The sequence below is a fragment of the Lynx rufus genome, unplaced genomic scaffold (assembly GCF_022079265.1).
Source record: "Lynx rufus isolate CCGP_SWC_20201006 ecotype Redwood Valley unplaced genomic scaffold, mLynRuf1.p SCAF_4, whole genome shotgun sequence".
In the NCBI taxonomy this organism is placed as follows: domain Eukaryota; kingdom Metazoa; phylum Chordata; class Mammalia; order Carnivora; family Felidae; genus Lynx; species Lynx rufus.
In genome coordinates, this window is record NW_025814856.1 from 77,492,398 (window position 1) to 77,512,920 (window position 20,523).

General features: G+C 48.1%; 1 protein-coding gene across 1 annotated transcript in view; it reads left to right on the forward strand.

The window, feature by feature from the left end:
- Positions 1–20,523, forward strand: part of LAMB1 (laminin subunit beta 1) — a 73,519-nt gene that overhangs the window by 31,239 nt on the left and 21,757 nt on the right. The window contains exons 13-23 of the mRNA XM_047097132.1: positions 2,863–2,998; positions 4,495–4,653; positions 5,498–5,625; positions 5,859–5,982; positions 6,671–6,875; positions 8,035–8,178; positions 8,390–8,621; positions 13,389–13,552; positions 14,575–14,799; positions 15,838–16,052; positions 16,752–16,848. Coding sequence (XP_046953088.1) covers positions 2,863–2,998; positions 4,495–4,653; positions 5,498–5,625; positions 5,859–5,982; positions 6,671–6,875; positions 8,035–8,178; positions 8,390–8,621; positions 13,389–13,552; positions 14,575–14,799; positions 15,838–16,052; positions 16,752–16,848 — 1,829 coding nt within the window. The remainder of the gene's footprint in view (positions 1–2,862; positions 2,999–4,494; positions 4,654–5,497; positions 5,626–5,858; positions 5,983–6,670; positions 6,876–8,034; positions 8,179–8,389; positions 8,622–13,388; positions 13,553–14,574; positions 14,800–15,837; positions 16,053–16,751; positions 16,849–20,523) is intronic.

The following is a 20,523-nucleotide window of genomic DNA, read 5'->3' on the forward strand; positions in this document are numbered from 1 at the left end:
TAAATGTGGCAGTAAGAGCAGAGCTGAGGGTAAGTCAGCATGAGAGGTGATGAGGTGAGTTAGAGATGACAGCGGGATGGCCGTGGGAGCATCCCCTTCGTGGCTGGAAACGGACAAGTCGAGCAGAGCTGAGTGAGGGCCAGAACTTAGGTGCATAGAGGCAGGTGGAGCCACAGGAACGCATTCACTAGAGGAGTAAGTGTCCAAGTGGAGCCAGGCCTGTCGGAGACCACGCTTCACGTCTGTGGGCACAGAGGCACGTGATCGCCAGGGCAGATGTTACGGGAACTCCTTCCATGTGACCGGGTTCTCGTGAGTGGTTTCGTCTTCAGAATTAGGAATCTTGCGTCTGCTTGTCTTTATCCTTCACCGTCATTTGCTTGTTCTCTGGTGATGGCAGGTGAGGAATCGAGTTGTTTTCTTCTTTGGCGGTTCCTGTTTGACACATTCGTTCCCTCAGGAAGGAAGGATTTTCTCTTGTCCGTATGATGTAATGCCCGATGCCTAAGTTTTTGAAAATGACTCTGTTGGTGGACTGTGCCAGAAGATGGCTAGGTCCCAACTATAGCAAGCATTCCTCCTCTGGGAATTGGCTACAGGAGGTTAAGTACTCATGCCTCTGGGTTAGAAGCCATTCACGTGATCTGCAGGAAGAAGACTTTGGGGGGGGGGACCATGGCAGGGCCGTTGGGGACATTGGTAATAAGCCTGGAAGCGTTCCGTCTTCCCATGAGTTGTAACTTGCCTTAGGTACTTGGTTTAAAATGCACTTTGGGAGGCACCTAGGTGGCTCAGTCGGTTGAGCATTCGACTTGATAGCAACCCAGGTCACGATCTCATGGTTGGTGGCATCAGGTCCTGCATCCGGCTCTGTGATGACAGTGCGGAACCTGCTTAGGATTCTGGCTGGCTGTCTGTCGCTCTCTCTTCCCCTCCCCCACTTGCACACATGCACTTTCTCTCAAAAATAATCATTTAAAAAATTAATTAAATAAAATGAACTTTGGGATGAGGAAAAAATTTGAACTCTGGGTGTGGGTTTAAAGTAACAATTCCAAACCCCATCTTGACTTCAACAAAGTGAAAAATGGCCACCTATGATTTGGTTTTACCTTGTGCACAAGAGAAAAGAGACATAGCCTGAGAACAAACCGAATATGTTCTAGTCTATCCAGAGGGCTTTATTTGAAACAACATGTCAAATTAAAAAAAAAAAGTTTGGGGTGCCTGTGTGGCTCGGTCAGTTGAGTGTCTGACTCCTGATTTCCCAGGGTCAGGGGAGTAAGCCCGTGTCGTGCTCCACGCTGAGTGTGGAGCCTGCTTGGGATTCTTTCTCTCTCCCTCTCTCTTTGGCCCTCTCCCCGGCTTGCACTTTATTTCTCTCTCTCAAAAAAAAAAAAAAAAGTTCTATCATTTACATTAAATCTATTTTATTTGTTCATATTTTGTATTCAGAATGCCTATCCCTACGCATTCTGTTTGTTCAACCAGTGTTTGAGTGTGATCGGTGTGCAGAGGGCTGCGCCAGGTCCCAGGAGGGGGACAGGGGCGTGACCGAGGTGAAGGAGGCATGGTTCCGCCTTTCAAGCAATCTGCCATCTGGTAGAGGCTCAGACGGATCTAGAGAGAAAGTGTCAAGAGAGAAAGTGATAACTGTCTTGATGGTGCAGGTGGAGAAAGCACCATGTGAGAATGGGGGGGGACCAAAGCAGACGCCATGACAGAGACGAACTGGGCTTGGAAAGGCGGTAGGATTTGAAGACCGGTTCTTGCTTTAATGACCAGTTACTACGTGACACGCTTTGCTGTACGTGTTGTGACTACATCGTTTCTCCCGCAGGGAGGTGGTGGCAGGAAGGAGAAGGTGGTTCATTCTCTGGGGTGGAGAGTGATGGTCAGGAGATGTGACAGCAGGAGTCCTTTGTGAGCTGAATCTTTGAAAAATAGGTGGCTCTCTGCTGGGTGGATAAGACACGAGGGTATTCTCGGCTACCGGAACAACATAAGCCAAGAGAAGAGGTCATGAATCACCCTGTGTGTTGCAGAAATCTTTCATATGGTTGGAGAAGCAAGGGGAGCGGTGGGGCTGGAAAGACCAGGGCCAGGCTATGGAAGGGCCAGCAGGAAGTGATGTGGTCAGTGCATCTTAGGAAGGTCATTTGGGCAGCTTTGCGGGTGGTGGTGGTTTAGCTTGGGAAGTTGGAAGACTGGCAACAAGAACACTGATGGGAAGACCGATTTTACCATGAGTGAGAGAGCATAGCCCAGCCGGTGCGAAGAGCGAGACAAAGCGCAAGATCCTAGACCAAGAAATCACATAATTGGGCTCCTCCTTAGTTATGAAAGACTTGAGAGAAGAGCTTCTAGGTTTCTGACTTGGTTGACCTCGTGGCTGGTGGTGTCCTCTCCCCAGTAGAGGACAGGGGAGGAATGGAGTGTTGCCCTTTGTGATCTGTCATTAGCCGCTGGGACAGCTAAGTTGGAACCATCCTTCTGGGAGTCGGATATTTGTGTCTGAGGCCCAGGAAAGAGAAATCAGGCATAAGATACAAGATACCAAGCAAACACATTGGTGATACCTACAGAAAACCTCAATAAGGTGTGAATGGAGCACAGTGAAGAAAGGTGAGCAAGATGAAAAACCAAAAGAACCAGCTCAGGGGGAGCCTGAGCTCCAGAGTTTGCAATTAATTCATAGGCAGTGATTTTTTTTTTTGCACGTACTTACTTTCTGAAGGAAATAAGTAAACGCTACCTGAACATTTCACCCATTTGATGTTAGTGGGAAATGTAGACGCGTGTCTGGTGGGTTCATCTGCAGATGGGGTGGCACAGCTGACTTAGCTTTGCCCCCCTTTGCAGCTGTTCCCCTGAATCGGGCCAGTGCGCGTGCCGACCGCACGTGATCGGGCGTCAGTGCAACGAAGTGGAGTCTGGTTACTACTTCACCACCTTGGATCACTACATCTACGAAGCAGAAGAAGCCAACTTTGGGCCCGTAAGTAGGAGGGTGCTGGGCAGATGGGAAAAGCCATGTTTGGGGAGCAGTAATGGCATATGCAATTTCATAAGGAGTCCGTATAAAAAGTATTTTTACAGCTCTTGTCAGTGGTGGGATCAGGACCATGCCTTCTTGGGAGCAGTTCTATTTATTTTTAAGCTTATTGATTTATTTTGGGGGTGGGGGACGGGCACGAGCAGGGGAGGGGCAGAGAGAAAGAGAATCCAAAACATGCTCCACACTGTCAGCATAGAGCCCAAGGCGGGGCTTGAATCCACGAACCATGAGATCATGACCTGAGCCAAAACCAAGAGTCAGACGCTTAACTGACTGAGCCACCCAGGAACTCCAAGCACAGTCCTATTTCAAGCCAAGTAAATCTGTAACTCACAGAGACTTTGGAACATCGTTAATAATGCTTCTGGTAGGTTTTTTGGTGGGGATGGCTGAGTAGTTGTTTTTCATTGGTCCACTCCTCTACTTATGCTCCAAAGTTCTTGTTGATCTAGTATAGCAAATACTCAGAGAAGACATTGCTTTCTGTTGCTGTCATTAGCCATCCCAAAATTCAGTGGCTTACAATGTACGTCTGGCACTTCAGCTGGGGTGGCCAGAACAGCTGTAGGCTAGCTGGGCCTTTTTTTCCACATGACCCCACCCCCAAGAAGCTGCCTTGAGCTTCCTCACAGCATGGTGGATTCAAGACCATGAGACTTATTACATGGGGTCTGGCGTCAAAGAGGAGGAAAGAGACACTGCCAGGTCTCTCAAAGGCTGGGCTTAGAAGTTTCAGAGGTCCCTTTCTCAAATTCTCTTGGTCAGAAGTCACAAGCCCAGAGCAGATCCGAGGGCGGGGTAACACAGGTTCCAACTGTTGGAGGGAGAGCTGAACGCCTCTGCATAGAGAAAATGAAGGACTTTGGAGGCAACTGATCACAGTGGTTCTACGTGATCCTGTGAACAAACTCAGATGGGTGCTTGGGGTAACAGAAACTGATCGATTTTTAGTCTCAGTGACCATCAGAATGAACTCCTCTGTGGTGAGCCCTTGTGATGGTATGAAGTTTCTTCGCTTGTACTTGGAGCTTGAAACGAATGCCAGTGAAAAAGGCAAATACATCCACTGGATACTGGATGAGCCTTGTAGAAAATCTGGGAAATGGCTCGTCACTCCTCGGCTTGCTTATGAAAGCATTTGGGACGTTCCCCCTCCTTCCTTTAGGCTCATTCCTGGTTATATCATAGAAGGTGTCTTCCAGGCCCTTGGAGCCTCATCTCCAGTGTTCCAAGACTACCTCAACCACAAAACCAAAGGGAAACCGATTCCTCTTTACATGTCAAAAACTTACACACTCTACCGAAAAACGTGACTGCAAGAGATAGGTGTAATGCCTATGGTTTGGACCTTTGGGTGACTTCAGATTTCTTTAACTGTCATATTTATTTGAATTCCATTTCATGTAAAGCATAACTACTGCCCGCCTTGTCCGCAGGGGGTCAGCATCGTGGAGCGGCAGTACGTTCAAGACCGGATTCCTTCCTGGACGGGAGCCGGCTTCGTCCGAGTGCCTGAAGGGGCTTATTTGGAGTTTTTCATTGACAACATACCATATTCCATGGAGTATGACATCTTAATTCGCTATGAGCCACAGGTAAACCTTCCATGGACTATCGGGGGTGGTAGAAATCTCTTCTTCTAATGGACACGGTTTTTGTGAAATGTGGAGGTTGCATTAGCGTACAGGAACCCCTCTGACTTCATACCCCTGAGGAAGTGTGAATGTACATTTTTCTCGAATTAAGCTTTGCAAACTTTTAGTGATTCGTCGTTAGGCGTTCAGCCTTGCTGACACCTGAGGTGGTGATGTTTGAGACCCCCTCCTTGACGTTACAGCCTGCGTAGCCCAGGCTTGGATGCATACCCCACCTTTAACAAAAGGCTGAAAGTGGAAGGTGCAAGAGCAGAGAGGCAGACAGTCCTGGAAGACAGAGAGGCTCACAGCGGCCCAGCTGTGCCAGCAGGTGCCAACACGTCCCATAAAGAATCGGTTCTAGGCCTTAAAACAGAGATGGAATTTGGACATAAAAGGAAGTGAGGAACGGTGTGGCCAGGGGGAGAGCTTTGAGAGTGTGGAAACGCAGCTAGATAAGGGCATAGGATTGGCAAGGCTGCTGGGATCAGCAAATGGGCTTGGACACTATATTAATAGGGGTTTGAGCAGGGGATTGTCCTGATCTGAGCTGTGTTTCCAGACACAGCTGGAAAGAGGATTGGGAAAGGCGGGGAGAGTCGGGAGGCTGTGTCTCGTCCTGGTGAGACGAGATTAGGGCTGGAGCTGAGACAAGAGCAGAGGAAATGGTAAAGAGGGAAAGGAAATGCAAGCAAGTGTTTTTCATTTAAACTTGGCAAATGACCGATTGGGAGAGGTCTTTGTAAACAGACAGGCAGCAGCGGCCAGTGTGGATGCTCCTTTGATGGCTTGCTGCTTCTTCTAGCTCCCCGACCGCTGGGAAAAAGCTGTCATCATGGTGCAGCGACCTGGAAAGATCCCAACCAGCAGCCGATGCGGTAATACCATTCCCGATGATGACAACCAGGTGGTGTCCTTATCGCCTGGCTCAAGGTCAGTGTGACACTGGTTTGCAGCTCAGGAGAATGAATATGCAAATTGTTTTTTTGTCCCTGGTATCTTGCCTTGTGCGTTGTCCATTTAGCATTTCCGAGCCACAGCCAAACATGGGCAATTGCCTTTCTTCCTTGGCAAGGATCTATGTAGATCTTCAACTGATGGACTGATGGATTGGACACTTAAAAGCTGACTTTCTGCTGTTATTTTTCCCTCTCGTTTTGGGGCAGGTATGTCGTCCTTCCGCGCCCCGTGTGCTTTGAGAAGGGTGTGAATTACACGGTGAGGTTAGAGCTGCCTCAGTACACGTCCTCCGACAGCGACCTGGAGAGTCCCTACACGCTTATCGACTCCGTAAGTGGAAGGTCATTTCTGACGTGAAGGTCATGGGGGAAAGGCTGGGGGCAGAGAGGGTTCATCTGCTCCCCCAGAGGATTTGATGGAGGGGTAACATGGAGAGCTTAGGTACAGTCATTCTTTCTTGCCTCCAATGCCACTTTGCTTATTTTATTTTATTTTATGTTTGTTTTTTTTGAGAGAGAGAAAGATCACACATGAGCAGGGGAGGAGGAGTGGGGGTGCGGGGAGAGAGAGAGAGTGAGAGAGAATGAATGAATCTTAACTAGGCTCCACGCCCAGCACAGAGTCCAGCTCCCGTCTTGATCCCATGATCCTGGGATCATGACCTGAGCTGAAATCAAGAGTCTGATGCTCAACCAACTGAGCCACCCAGGCGCCCCTGCCTGTTGATTTTAATAAAAACTCTGCTGCCTGGAAAGGATTTACTCAAGCTGATTGTTGATGAAAATAAAAAGTATCTTAAAAATGGCGTTGCAAAAGCCATCAGGCTCTGTAAGGTATCTCTAAATTTTTTTCTGGCAGGACTATTTACGAGCGAAGAGGTATTTACTGTATTGAATGAGTCCGAGTGTTTTCGTTGCCGGAGTCAAAAAAGCATCTGGGGCTTTCATGTGTTGGCTCGTTTCAGTTGACGACACAGACACCACCGTAAGAACGCTCTGCTGTTCCTCTTTCTCCGCAGCTTGTTCTCATGCCGTTTTGTAAATCACTGGATATCTTCACCGTGGGAGGATCAGGGGACGGGTTGGTCACCAACAGCGCCTGGGAAACCTTTCAGAGATACAGATGCCTGGAGAACAGCAGAAGCGTTGTGAAAACACCAATGACCGACGTGTGCAGAAACATAATCTTCAGCATTTCTGCCCTGTTACACCAGACAGGCCTGGGTAGGTATCCCCGACCCCTCTTTCTTGACAGGTAGGAGTATTTGGCACCACGAGGTGTGTTGGAAGGCATGCCCTCCAGTTCTGTGGCAGGCAGGTGGCAAGCACAAAGGAAACAGTGTCTCAACTGTGATTTGTCTTTTCTTTTTCTTTCTTTTTTTTTTTTTTTTTTTAAGAATATTTTAGTGATGGGGCACCTGGGTGGCTCAGTTGGTTGAGCATCCGACCCTTGGTTTCGGCACAGGTCAGGGTCTCCCGGTTTGTGAGTTCGAGCCCCACGTCGGGTTCTGTGCTGATGGTGTGGAGCCTGCTTGGGATTCTTTCTCTCTCCTGCTCTCTGTGCCCCTCCCGTGTCTCTCTCTCTCTCTCTCTCAAAATAAATAAACAAACTTTAAAGAAAAAAAACGAAAGGAATATTTCAGTGATAGAGCACCACTATTTTAGTGATAGATGCAATCGATATTCAAGAAATACACACGGTGATGAGGGGCAAAGCCATGAGGACACTGCATTTCCGTAGGCAGGTGGGGACTTGGGATGGAATCAGGGAGCATCATACTACTGAAGTTTGCTTTTCTCCCTGAAAGGTCATACTGCTCCCAAAGGTCACTGGCTTTTGTCTACGGTCCTGTGCTTATTTGACCTTTGAAGGCAAGGGGAGAAAAACCTTAATGACCTCCTTCCGAGAAAAACTGCTTTTATCTGCCAACTCTGTCTCCTGTTGGTTCCCGCCTGCTCATCATAGGGATGGCATTGTTTGAAATGGGAATTCTGAATAAGCCAAGGTGGTGAAGGGGAAGGATCAGGGCAAGCCCAAGGAAAGGGGTGGTCCGGTTCACAGCCAGTTTGACTGGCTACATGCATTGCTTTTTTTTTAATATATATAATGTTTTAAAATGTTTATTCATTTTTGAGAGAGAGAGAGTGTTGGGGGGGGGGCAGAGAGAGAGGGAGACACAGAACCCAAAGCAGGCGCCAGGCTCTGAGCCATCAGCACAGAGCCCGACATCGGGCTCGAACTCACATAACGCGAGATCATGACCTGAGCCGAAGTCGGACGCTCAACCGACTGAGCCACACAGGCGCCCCATGCCACGCTCCTCTCTCTCTCCTGGGGTCAGCTGCTCCGTGTCTCAGGTTCTGACCTCTCTCTCCCCTGCAGCTTGTGAATGTGACCCCCAGGGCTCCTTAAGTTCCGTCTGCGATCCCAATGGAGGCCAGTGCCAGTGCCGGCCCAACGTGGTTGGAAGAACCTGCGACAGATGTGCCCCGGGCACCTTCGGCTTTGGCCCCAGTGGCTGCAAACGTACGTTAATCAGAATTGTCATGTATCCGTTGAGATGACCTGGGAAATACCGAGCTGGGCTTTGTGGCTTTGGAAGGCAGGGCTTCCCTCCGCAAAACCCATCGCCTGAGTCACGAGCATTCTGAACCGGGCACGGGGGTGCTTCTGTTTGGGGGTGTGTTTGCATTTAGGGAGTTTCTCAAGGCGGTTCCACCCTCGCCTGTTCCTTCAGCTTGTGAGTGCCACCTGCAAGGGTCCGTCAACGCCTTCTGCGACCCCATCACTGGCCAGTGCCACTGCTTCCAGGGGGTATATGCTCGGCAGTGTGACCGGTGCTTGCCCGGCTACTGGGGCTTCCCCAGCTGCCAGCCCTGCCAGTGTAACGGCCACGCCGACGACTGTGACTCTGCCACCGGGGCGTGCTCGGGCTGCCAGGACTACACCACGGGGCACAACTGTGAAAGGTACGTGCTCACTGCCTCTTTTTTTAGGTTTTTTTTTTTAATGTTTATTTTTGAGACAGGGAGAGACAGAGCATGAACGGGGGAGGGGCAGAGAGAGAGGGAGACACAGAATCCGAAACAGGCTCCAGGCTCTGAGCCGCCAGCACAGAGCCTGATGCAGGGCTCGAACTCATGGACCGCGAGATCGTGACCTGAGCTGAAGTCAGACGCTTAACCGACTGAGCCACCCAGGCGCCCCTTTTTTTTTTTTAATTTAAATTTTTAATATCTCTAGAGGAGTATAGATGTCTAGAACACGTATAACCAGAAAAGAGTAAACGTGAAGGTCTAACATTTCACATTATCTTATGATGCAAATCACATCAAGTTTTTATTGTGTCATCATCAGAAATTATAACCACTGCTGGATGTACATATAAGATTATTGCTTCATGAGCATTTTTGGAGTGATCAACTCAGCGGATTTTTAGTAATCCAAAACTTCACAAGATCCCCTTTTTTATTTTTATTAAAAAAACTTTTTTAATGTTCATTTTTGAGAGAGAGAGCAAGTGGTGGAGGGGTAGAGAGAGAGGGAGACACAGATTCCGAAACAGGCTCCAGGCTCTGAGCTGTGAGCACAGAGCCCGACACAGGGCTGGAACCCAGGCACCCCAAATCCAGTTTTTTTTTTAACCAAGTTAGTTAACGTAGTATAATAATGATTTCAGGAATGAAATTTAGTGGTTCATCACTGACATATAACACCCTGTGCTCATCCCAACAAGTGCCTTCCTCAATGGACATCACCTATTTAGCCCATACCCCTACCGACCTCCCCTCCAGCAGCCTCCACTTTGTTCTCTGTATTCAAGAGTCTCGTATGGTTTGTCTCCCTCTGTTTTTATCTTAGTTTTGCTTCACTTCCCATACGTTCACCTGTTGTGTTTCTTAAATTCCACATATGAGTGAAAGCACATGTTTATTTTTCTCTGACTAACTTATTTCGACACTGTAGATCCATCCACATTATTGCGAATGGCAAGATTTCATTCTTTTTGATGGCCAGCTAGTATTCCGTTGTATATAAGTACCACATCTTTATCCATTCGTCAGTTGATGGACATTTGCGCCGTTTCCATACTTTGGCTATTGTCCATACGCTGCTATAAACATTGGGGTGCATGTGCCCCTTCAAATCAGCATTTTTGCACCCTTTGGATAAATACCTAGTAGTGCAATTGCTGGAGCGTAGGGTTCCCGGCCTCTTGAAAGCGAAGAGAATGAGATCATTTTTGATCTCATTTAGATCAACACCAGGCAAAAGCTCCAGCAGACTCCAGAAGGTTTCATTTCTGACCACCTCAGTACTTCCTAGGAACTCAGTCCTTTAGCTAGCCCGTAGTTGATTCCTTCTATGCACTGGGCATTGTGCTGGCACTGCAGAGGCAGCAGAGAACAAAACCAACGTGAGCTGCCCTCCTGGGGTGCCATCCTAGAGGTCAGCACAGACCTGGACGGAAATCCTGTCTCAGCAGATTCTTGCCCAGGGCTCAAATTCTGAAATGTTAATGCCTAAATTGGGTCAAGGTAGAAACCAAATCCGGATAGGATTAATCAAATTTTAGACGGCTTTTTGGTTTGAAACACATTATGCAGCTACAGGTTCTGGGAGACCGTAGAAAATGTGCATCGGTATACCTGTTCTCCAGGTAGCAAATGAATTGAGTAATTTTTATGACTCTAAAGCATACCCCACTGGGTATAGTAAAAGAGGACCTACCTAGAACGTACCCCTACCAACAGTACAGCCAAGCTCGGTAGATGAGAAATAATCCACGTGGAAAAATCACATGCTGGTTTACACTGTTCATCACTAAATAAAGGCAGATGTGCTATGAGAACCTGATTTTTCTGGAGTAAATAGTCTTCACCTTTTACCCTAATAGATTTTCTGTCTTTTGACGTCCATCCACACTATCTGGAACTTTTGTTTTTAAAATAGCAACAAATGCTTCAGTCAGTGGGAAAATTGCTCATCGGATGAGAGAGAAATTGTCCATGGAAAGTGAATACGTGATTCACTCATGGTGGAAAGACGTGCCTGGAAGCAAATACACGGTTCCCGGCTCTGTGCTAGAGTAGTTGGTAGTCAAGAATTTGGAGGTTCCAGTAAACTACTCCTTCAAATAAAAGTTACTCCTTCCAAGTACAAAAGTGCCTTGTAAGAAGATAACAAGGAGACAGTTATACAAGTCTTGAAAGGAAGAAATTAACATATTGATGGTGTCGGTTTTTTGCATTAAGTTTTTCATTCTTGTTCTTTGGAAGATGGAGAATAAGTTTGAGAAAGACCGACAGATGAGAAACTTAGATTCAAAAGGACAAGGGGGGGCCTGGGTGGATAAGTCAGCTAAGTGTCTGACTTGATTTCAGCTCAGGTAATGATCTTGGGGTTTGTGGGATCAAGCCCCTCCTTAGGCTCTATGCTGACAGTGCGGAGCCTGCTTAGGATTCTCTCTCCCCTTCTCTCTGCCCTCTCTGCGCACGCTCTCTCTCTCTCTCTCTCTCTCTCTCTCTCTCTCTCTTTCTCACTCAAAAATAAACTTTAAAGGGGAGCCTGGGTGGCTCAGTTGGTTAAGCGTCTGACTTCGGCTCAGGTCATGATCTCACAGTCCGTGAGTACGAGCCCCGCGTCAGGCTCTGTGCTGACGGCTCAGAGCCTGGAGCCTGCTTCACATTCTGTGTCTCCCTCTCTCTCTGCTCCTCCCCTGCTCATGCTCTGTCTCTCTCTGTCTCAAAAGTAAAAAAACATTTTTAAAAATTAAAAAAAAAAAAAAAAACTTTAAAAAGGACAAGAGAGTGGGGTGGGGAACACAGGTGGTTACCCGCCCTGTGGGTGTTAAATCCAGCATTCTGGGCAATGTAGTGGGACAAGCATCTGTGAGAAGAGCCTACTTGATATTTGGGACTGTTTTGGGTTTTATTTGTAAAGCGTTTTGTTTCTTTTAGGAAAATGAGAAAGGGTGTGGGAGGGGGAAAATTTTTAGCCCTGCGTTTGGATGACAAAGCTTTATTAAAATATCTGGGATTCTGTAAACCAACTTCTCATCTTTCTTTTTTCTTTGCTTTTCTCTTTTCTCTTTTCTTCATTCCAAGAAGATCAGAGTTTCAATCCTGTGAATTTAAGAAGTAGCCCTTGGTTCAGCTCACTCCCAAGGGGGGAAGTGGTGGGAGAGGCAGGAAATGAACACTCAGTTTCTATCATGAGGTAGTTGGATGTATTTCACCTAGAAAAGCCTCATAGAAAACTTTTTCAGAACCCGTTGTGCAAAATTGCTTCACCTCTGCTGACTTTCCCAGTACATAATCCGGGAACATGTTCTTGTATTGTGTCTGTGTCTAATTAAATAGAAGGTTAATTTCCACTAAACAGCTTTCCCTTGTATTTCCTCATCTCCCTCCCTCTGCCCCATTAAAAAAAAAAAAAAAAACAAAAAAAACAAAAACAAACTTCTGTCCCAAAATGAAAAGAGCAAAACAAAAACAAGCCATGGAAAACAAAATGAATTGGCAATGTTTAGACCTGAGTTCCAGGCTCAGCTCTGCTTCTAACCTGCTCCATGACCCTGGGGGAGTTAGCTCACCTCTCTGAGTGTCCCGCCATCAATGAGTACCGTAACCAGGTTGGGTTAGATGATCTCCAAAGTCCCTTCAACCTTTTACGTTACAGGAAGTGAAAAAGTAACCCAATTAATCACTCACGTAGAGAAGCAGCATCACATAGAAGAATTCTTGCTTCAGACAAGTCAGGAGGCTGAATTCAGATCCTGGCTTATCAGTAACTGGCTGTGTAGGCCTTGCAAGTCATTTAAGCTCCATGGATTCCTGATCTGTAAGGAGAGGAGTTGGGAGTTGATAAATGACATCCCTTGTGCGTCTCTTGTTTGAAACCACCTGACGGGCGCCTGGGTGGCTCAGTCAGTTAAGCGTCCGACTTCAGCTCAGGTGATGATCTTGCAGTTTGTGAGCTTGAGCCCCGCATCGGGCTCTGTGCTGACAGCTCAAAGCCTGGAGCCTGCTTTGGATTCTGTGTCTCCCTGTCCCTCTCCCACTCCCCCACTTGTGCTCTCAAAAATGAATAAATGTTAAAAAAAAATTTTTTTTTTAAACTAAAAAAAAAAAAAAAGAAACCACCTGGAAGAGACAAGAGTCCTGCTGCTGGAGCACATCCTTATCAGCTTTGTTACTGGTAAAGGCTGGATTGAAGAACATTCCACCATGGGCTTGCTAACTGATTCATCACACCTCCGGGGCATCGACAGACGATTGCATGCTGTCTTCCCACCCTGCACCCACCCCCTTCTCCATACCCTTTAATGCAAGGCAGAATGCTCTGGAAGGCAGGCAGCTGGTAGGACAATAGGGTCACGTGAGGAGATGTATCTCTTCTTCTGGGGGTGGGGGGGAGGGGGAAGTGAGTTAGGGTCCTACTGCAGTGACCCTGCAGGTGTTATCCCCAGACCAGCAGCATCAGCATCACGTGGAACTTACTGAGTTAGAAATGAAGGGATGAGCTAGCAAACCGTTTTAGCAAGCCCTCCAAGGGATTCTGATTGGTGTTACCGTTGGAGAACCAGCGCCCTAATGGAAAGTTCTCCAAGTCAAAACATGAGGAATGGGGAGTGAATGTTCCCCAAGCAGAGAACACAGTTTCTAAGACTCCTTCTTGTAACAGGTTTCTTACAACTGTGATTCATGGCCCTCTCTCCTCTGCGACTGATGCAGGTGCTTGGCCGGTTACTATGGCGATCCCATCATTGGGTCAGGAGATCACTGCCGCCCTTGTCCTTGCCCAGATGGTCCCGACAGCGGACGCCAGTTCGCCAATAGCTGCTATCAAGATCCTGTTACTTTACAGCTTGCCTGTGTCTGTAATCCCGGATACGTTGGTAAGTAAGGTACAGACTTTTGGAGGAAAGGATGTGTCATTTATGAGTGTGGCTGTTGGCAAAGAAAAAAGATGAAGAGGGAGCCCATTGAGTTTCATTTTTACGGTCCTTAGTTACACCTGAAGGGAAGGTGAAACACAAAAGATGCTCTTTTCCTGTTGGGCATGTGGAGAAGAGAATTCTCGAGTCTCCGTGATGATGTTATAATACAAAACAGGATAGCAAGTTCACTTAAATCCATGAGTGAATCCCTAGGAATAGTTTTCCCTTACTATGCAGTAGGAAGATTATCTTACATTTTACTTCTCCTCTCCCTTATCCAGCTCCTGGCAGAAGGGTCTCAAGGTAGTGGTGAAGTGGCCAAACAGTGGGCGGAAGGAAGACAACTGCCATCCCCAGATGGCCCCCAGATAATGGAATTGGTCAAAGCTAGATGTGTTCTTTGTGGTTTATTATACTCACCATGATCTGTCAACACTCAAGGAGGACAGTTCCTTGTGAAAATAAGCTCCCTTTCATTTCACCCTTGATGCCACAGTTTGAGATACTAGTTAGGCTTATTCTTAGCGGAGAAATATTGGCACACGTGTCAGGATTTCAGGATTCCTTAGGGAAATCGGTCATCATGAGGCACCCCATTTTGCAGGTTGCTCACGCAGGAGCGGTGATTTTTTTCCGTTAACGTAATGTTTGCATTAGGAGTTAAGATCAGTGAAGCTTTACGCTGTTAGGTGGCGATTTAGCTCCGAATCGGCTCCACCTGTGGAATGAGAAGCTGAAATGTCCTGTTACAACTCTTGTAACTGGCCATGTCCCCGCTGTGGCCTCTGAGCCAGGGTGCTGCCATGTTGCAGACTACAAAATTCTTCTTGCCCCTGGCATTTTGTCCCTCCTAAAGACGGGGTCGTCCCGGGCTCTGTGAGGAACACAGCACTGCCTGGGGGGGTGCAGGAATGTCGGCGGGGTGGGGGGTGGCTGGACTTTTCAGTCAGCAAGCTGAAGGGGTTGTGCTTGGTCACCAGGCTCCAGATGTGACGACTGTGCCTCAGGCTTCTTTGGCAATCCCTCGGACGTGGGGGGCTCCTGTCAGCCTTGCGAGTGTCACGGCAACATTGACACAACAGACCCGGAAGCCTGTGACAGGGAGACCGGAAGGTGCCTTAAGTGCCTGTACCACACGGAAGGGGACCAGTGCCAGCTCTGCCGACTCGGGTACTATGGGGATGCGCTCCGCCAGGACTGTCGAAGTAAGATATGGATTCATCTTGCCCGCTTAGAAGGACTTCTGCCTCCTTCTTCGTCATCGGGGGATAATGACATCTTGAGGTGTTTGTTTCGTTTGGGAAAACCCTTTTAGAGTTCTTCCTCTGACAAAAGAAAGATGAGACTGACTTTTTTTTTTTTTTTTAACATCCTCATTTTCTGGCAAGACTGAAGTCCCAAGATGTAACTCAGTGCCTGAGGGAGGGAACCGAAAAGAAAACTATGTAGCTGTGTCACCACGATAAGTGCCACCCAGTAGAGTGTATTGATTTTATGTTCTGCCCGTGAACTTGCCGATGGGCTGGGGCTCCTAGGTCCTAAATACCTACTGGGGTCTGTACCTTTCCTTGTGTCATTGATGGGGAGAGCCTTCCCGCTTAAGGGGAAGGAAGGGACTTCTCTGAAGTGTCTCCCGAACATCTCCTTCCTCTCTTATCAGGAATCAGCCAGCATTTCTTCCTCTGCTGCTGCTGCACAGCCCGGGGCCCCATAGTGTAGACGCCACCATGCGTGGAATGTCGAGGGCCACCGGGACTGGATTCCCCCACCAGCTTAGAGGGCTTCTACCTGCTTTGTCTGACAATGTTAATTACCGCTGCTCCCTGCCAAGAATTTGAAATCACTAGATATCTCAAGTCCCACAGCAGACTTTTTGTTATTTCCAGTTAAATCCTCAATTTTCAAATGATTTGCCAGCAGCTTGTTAAGTCTGAGTATTTCAGAAATGCTGTTAGGCAAAATGTGTCATGCTGCCCATTCACCTGGGATATGTCGGAAAGGTCTGCCTCATAAGAACTGCAAAAGAACAGCACTTTTAGTGTTTTGGGGGGTTTTTTTGGTTTTGTTTTTTGTTTTTAATCCCTCCATTCCTTTCCTTACTTGTTTGCATCTCCAGGCCAAAATCTGGAGAGGGAAAATCTTAGCCATGAGAAGGTAGCGAACTTTTGCATCGCACTGGGTGTTTTGTGAATTGTAGGAACTTGATGCATGTGAGTAAATCCGATCCCGCTGTTCCTTTACAGAATGTGTTTGCAATTACCTGGGCACCGTGCAGGACCACTGCAACGGCTCTGACTGCCAGTGTGACAAAACCACCGGTCAGTGCTCGTGTCTTCCTAATGTGGTCGGGCAGAACTGTGACCGCTGTGCGCCCAACACCTGGCAGCTGGCCAGCGGGACCGGGTGTGACCCGTGCAGCTGTGATCCCGCTCATTCCTTTGGGCCATCTTGCAATGAGGTGAGGCGCTGTGGCCGGGGGTGAGGCTGTCATGGCAGAAGGAAAGGGTCTCACCTGTAGGAGTCCTGCCCGTCGGGTGGCTTGGCCCCAGTTAGAGAAGGGCACCCCCTCCTCACGCTCGCAGCCTCACCTCGGAGCACACGGCTTGGCAAACACAGCGCAGACTGAATATCAGCTCTCACTTGGTGGCTTGTCGGGGATGACCTTTCAGTCCAGGGCCCCCGCTGTGGTGTGGACCCCCGTGAGCACGGACAAGGGTGTGCTATATCTCCTCCATACCAGGCTGCTGAATCAGACCCTTTTCTTAGCTGTCCAGCCTGAAAGGAAGCCAGCGGCCGTTTCCGGCACTGCAAAAGGTGCTGTTGTTTCCTGACGCACCCTGAGAATGAAGGGCTCCCCGCGGCAGGTGACTCTCTCAGGGTGGCCTAGGTCTTTAGCGGTTTGTGAAGAAACCTGTAAATAAAGCCTAACGTGCTCTGGGCCTTTCCAGCCCGTGGTACAGAACAGCAGGGAGGAGACGCTGGCATGGGGGCCCGAGCACCCAGGAGAGAAGTGAGATTCGCTTCTCCCGTCAGGACGTAGGGGTCTTTTCAGGCTAACAGTCCAGTCCCACCTGCCCTAACCGGCAGCCGAAGAAGAAAACACACGCTGCCTCCCGCCCGGCAGCCCGTGTGACTGAGGTGTGTTTTCTGGCCGCAGTTCACGGGGCAGTGCCAGTGCATGCCTGGGTTCGGAGGCCGCACCTGCAGCGAGTGCCAGGAGCTCTTCTGGGGAGACCCCAACGTGGAGTGCCGAGGTGAGGCCGCGGGCATTCTCGGTTGGCATTGGATCAGGGCGGAGGGAGCAGACAGGTGTCTCCCCGAGCTTTTTGTCAACTCTAAAGCGGAATACCAGTGCATTTATTGCTGTGCTTCATTACAAAAGAAACTCGCGCTCGTTGTTTGAGAAATGACTGGGGCGCCTGGGTGGCTCAGTCGGTTGAGCGTCCGACGTCGGCTCGGGTCACGATCTCAGGGTTCGTGAGTTCGAGCCCCGCATCAGGCTCGCTGCTTTCAGCCTGTCAGCACAGACCCCACTTCAGATCCCCCTCTGTCTCCTCTCCCCCACTTGCCCTCTCCCAAAAAATAAATGACTATTTTAAAAAATAAGAATAAAAATAAAAATCTAATGAACGTAGCCCTATTGAGAGCGTAGGTAGTAAAAGCAGGCCTGCATTCCCCAGGGGGTAACCTTTGTCTCTGCACAAAGCCGTGTACACACTATGAAGACACACAGAATGGCTTTTTTAGATGCTTTTAACCAAAACAGGCTCATATTAACCATGTATTTCCACAGACTGACTTTCCCCCCCTCTGAACAGTATCTATGGCCAGCTTCCTTACCAGCACACAGGGAGTTAAATGCCTGCTCTGGTAAATTCGTCCAATTCCAATGCGTCAAGTGCACTCTGCTGACAGCAAAAGCCATCGGTGCGTGTGCCCCCGTGTGATGTCCCCACCAGTGGGAAGCAGAGGGCAACGTCCTCACATCTTTACGCACAACAAAAGAATAGGTGACAGGCACTCTAGGTCTGTTACGTGTGAACAAAAGCCAGATTTTCACGTAGGCTTATGATAAAACTGAGTACGAGGGAAGACTTGACATTTTCTTGAGAACAAAAATTTGTTGAAATCATGTGAATCGTAAGGGTTGCTTAATTTTCATGCTGTTGCAATTTCGGTTTGGACCTGCCAGATATTTTCAAATGTTTTCAGATCTTAAAGGGAGAGCATTTGTGGAAAGGATTTTAATGGGCTGTTTCTATTCTGTTTTCCTATTTTTTTCTTTCCTACTTGGGTTTTCTTTCCCGTGTTCCACACTTATAAGTATGGAAACTATCTCCGCAGTTTCTTCACTGGTCTTGGATATATTTTCCTTGTTACACGTCTGAAATTCTAGGTCCCTATCGGACTCTAAATAAAAAGTGACCTTTTTGTTTTTTGGATGCGACTATCACAAGAAATGATACAGATGTTCAAGTTAGCGGTTCCCTGAGTATCTCCTAGCCAAGGTCAGAACCGAGATACTAAGTGTTCCTTCAGAGTCTGCCCATCTGTTCCTTAACAAGGGGGGAGAACCGACCCGAACAAATACCAGATGATTTGTTTTTCAACTGAGGCTTGGTCAGAAGGGTTTGTACCAACATCATAGGTTAAGGTCTGTTCCACAGAAGAGATGCTCCTTGCAGTGTGGATGGACAAGGGCTTCTCCACAAATCGTTCTTCAGTCCAGATGTCGGTTCCTCATGGGATCTGATTTTCTCACTGCCTTTAGAAGGTCCGTGACATTCAGTGAGCTACTTGCTCTAGGTTGTCTCCCTCAAGTGAAATCCTGTTTAAAATACGGTTTCTCCAGGGCCATAATCACTCTTCTCTCAGATCCCTCAATCTCGTAATGCCCCCAGGGCTTGATTTTCTCCAGGTAATGGTTTTATCATGGCTTAGAGCCTGATTCTCCCGGCGTGTGTCGTGGGCAAAATAGCGTTGGCCGCCGAAGCTTGCTGACCTTTGGCTCTGTCTAAGCTTCGTGCCCACGAAAAGCCTGTTACCCGGAGCTAGAGTCAATCAGGGAATTGTTCACTTGGTGCACGGAACGTTACCCCTCACCCTTTCATCTTCAAACTTTTAGCTCTCCATCCGCCAGAGGAATCGTGGCTTATAGGAACAGTGTTCTCTTATTCAGGTCAAAGGTTAGATCCTGTTTTAGAAATTTTGCAAAGAGTGAAGTCCATGACATCCGCAGCCACCAGCTACTTTGCTTTATCCAGCAGAGAGGTCAATCTCGAAAGTGTTGGGACCCAAACAGCTCCTAATCTGCAAAGCTTCCAGAGAGAGAAAGAAAGACGTTACTTAACAGTGGCTGGGGGCGGGGAGGGGGCTGGTCACCGCATCACAGGGCCTCGTGTGTCCAAGATGGCAGTGCGGCAGGACTAGTGTGATCGGATGAGACAGGGGCAAAAATTTAGCAGCACCTGGAGTTTGGGCTTTGGATGGACTGGACTATCCTCACAAATAGAAATAGGGGGTGGACAAGTTCTAGAAGGGACGGGGTCCAACAATGAGTAGGGACAGGAATAGGTATTGGCTGAAATTAGATGGAACCGTGGGGGGAAAAATGTGACCGCTTTTCTCAAATTAGGTAATTAACTGCCAAAGAGTCTTCAATTTCAAATCTTTCGGTTGGAGCAGGGCACACATTTTGACTTTCTGGTGCCACTTTGTAAACAGCATGCTTATAGGAAGACCCAGGTCATAGCTAAGTTTTCCCCTTATGGAAAAAAATGTGGTTGTGTAAAAGACAAATGAGTTGAGCCTCAAACTTATAACTTGTTGAATGTTCCTATTGTCCAGGCGGGTTGGGGCTCTTGGCCAGTCGTCCGAGTCTGAACAAGCCCACCACTGTGCTGGGGACGGAGAGAATCTCGTCCACCCACCAGTGAATGTGCCGGAGAAAGCCTCAGCTTGGAGCGCCACATTGTGCCCCCTCAGGAGTCAAAGGGTCACATGTGGAATCATTCTGTTGATTCATAGATCGCGAAGGGAGGGCTTCTGGCTGTTGGAAAAGGCCAGTGTCTCTTAAACCAGAGCAAATTGGAAATGTGCGGCATAGGTGAGAGGTTCTGGGTAGTGGTCATGTTCCCATCATGCTTGCTTCTCATTTCAAAGTGTCTTTAATAGAAAAATTAAGTGCATTCCTTTGCTCAGGCATGAGTTTTTAGAACACTTGTGCTCTTAGGCTGGGATTCACTTACAGTTACCCACCTTGTACTTTATTTGCTGTGTGACTTGGGAAATCAGACTTAATTTGATTCTTTAGAGAACCACAAATACTCTTGTTAGTAGAGGGAAGCCTCGTCTTCCATGATCCTTAGCACAGCCTGTGTCTCCTGGAGGGTGGGCCAGCCCACAGGCGGGCGAACCCAGCCCCCTGCCTGGGCACGATTGTTTATGTACTGTTTGCAGCCGCCTTCGTGCTACAGAGCCAGAGTTGCGTAGTCGTGACAGACCATACGGCCTGCAAAGCCTAAATATTTACTATCCGGGCCTTGAGACAGAAAGCCTGCCAACCCTTTGACCAGCCAGCCAGCTCCTTTCTGCAGGTAAAGTCGCCATTGCCCAATTTTCATCCCCAAACTGAAGTTACGTTAGCAAGACCGAAAAACAGGTGGGGCCGAGGAGGCGGAGAATTTAAAGCGAAATCACATTTAAGAGACTAAAATGTTTACATGTCCCTTGTGGTGAAATGGAAGTTCCTGGGTAAAGAATCAGCAAACCTTCCGGCATTATAGCAAATCCTGGAGCCCCGTGTTACTTTGAGGCAGGGTGTGAGACAGAAGAAAATAACCCCGTTGCCTGAATTTAGGATAGAGCATTTTCTTTGCTTTTCTTTGCTTTTTTTTTTTTTTTAATGATTATTTTTGAGAAAGCGCAAG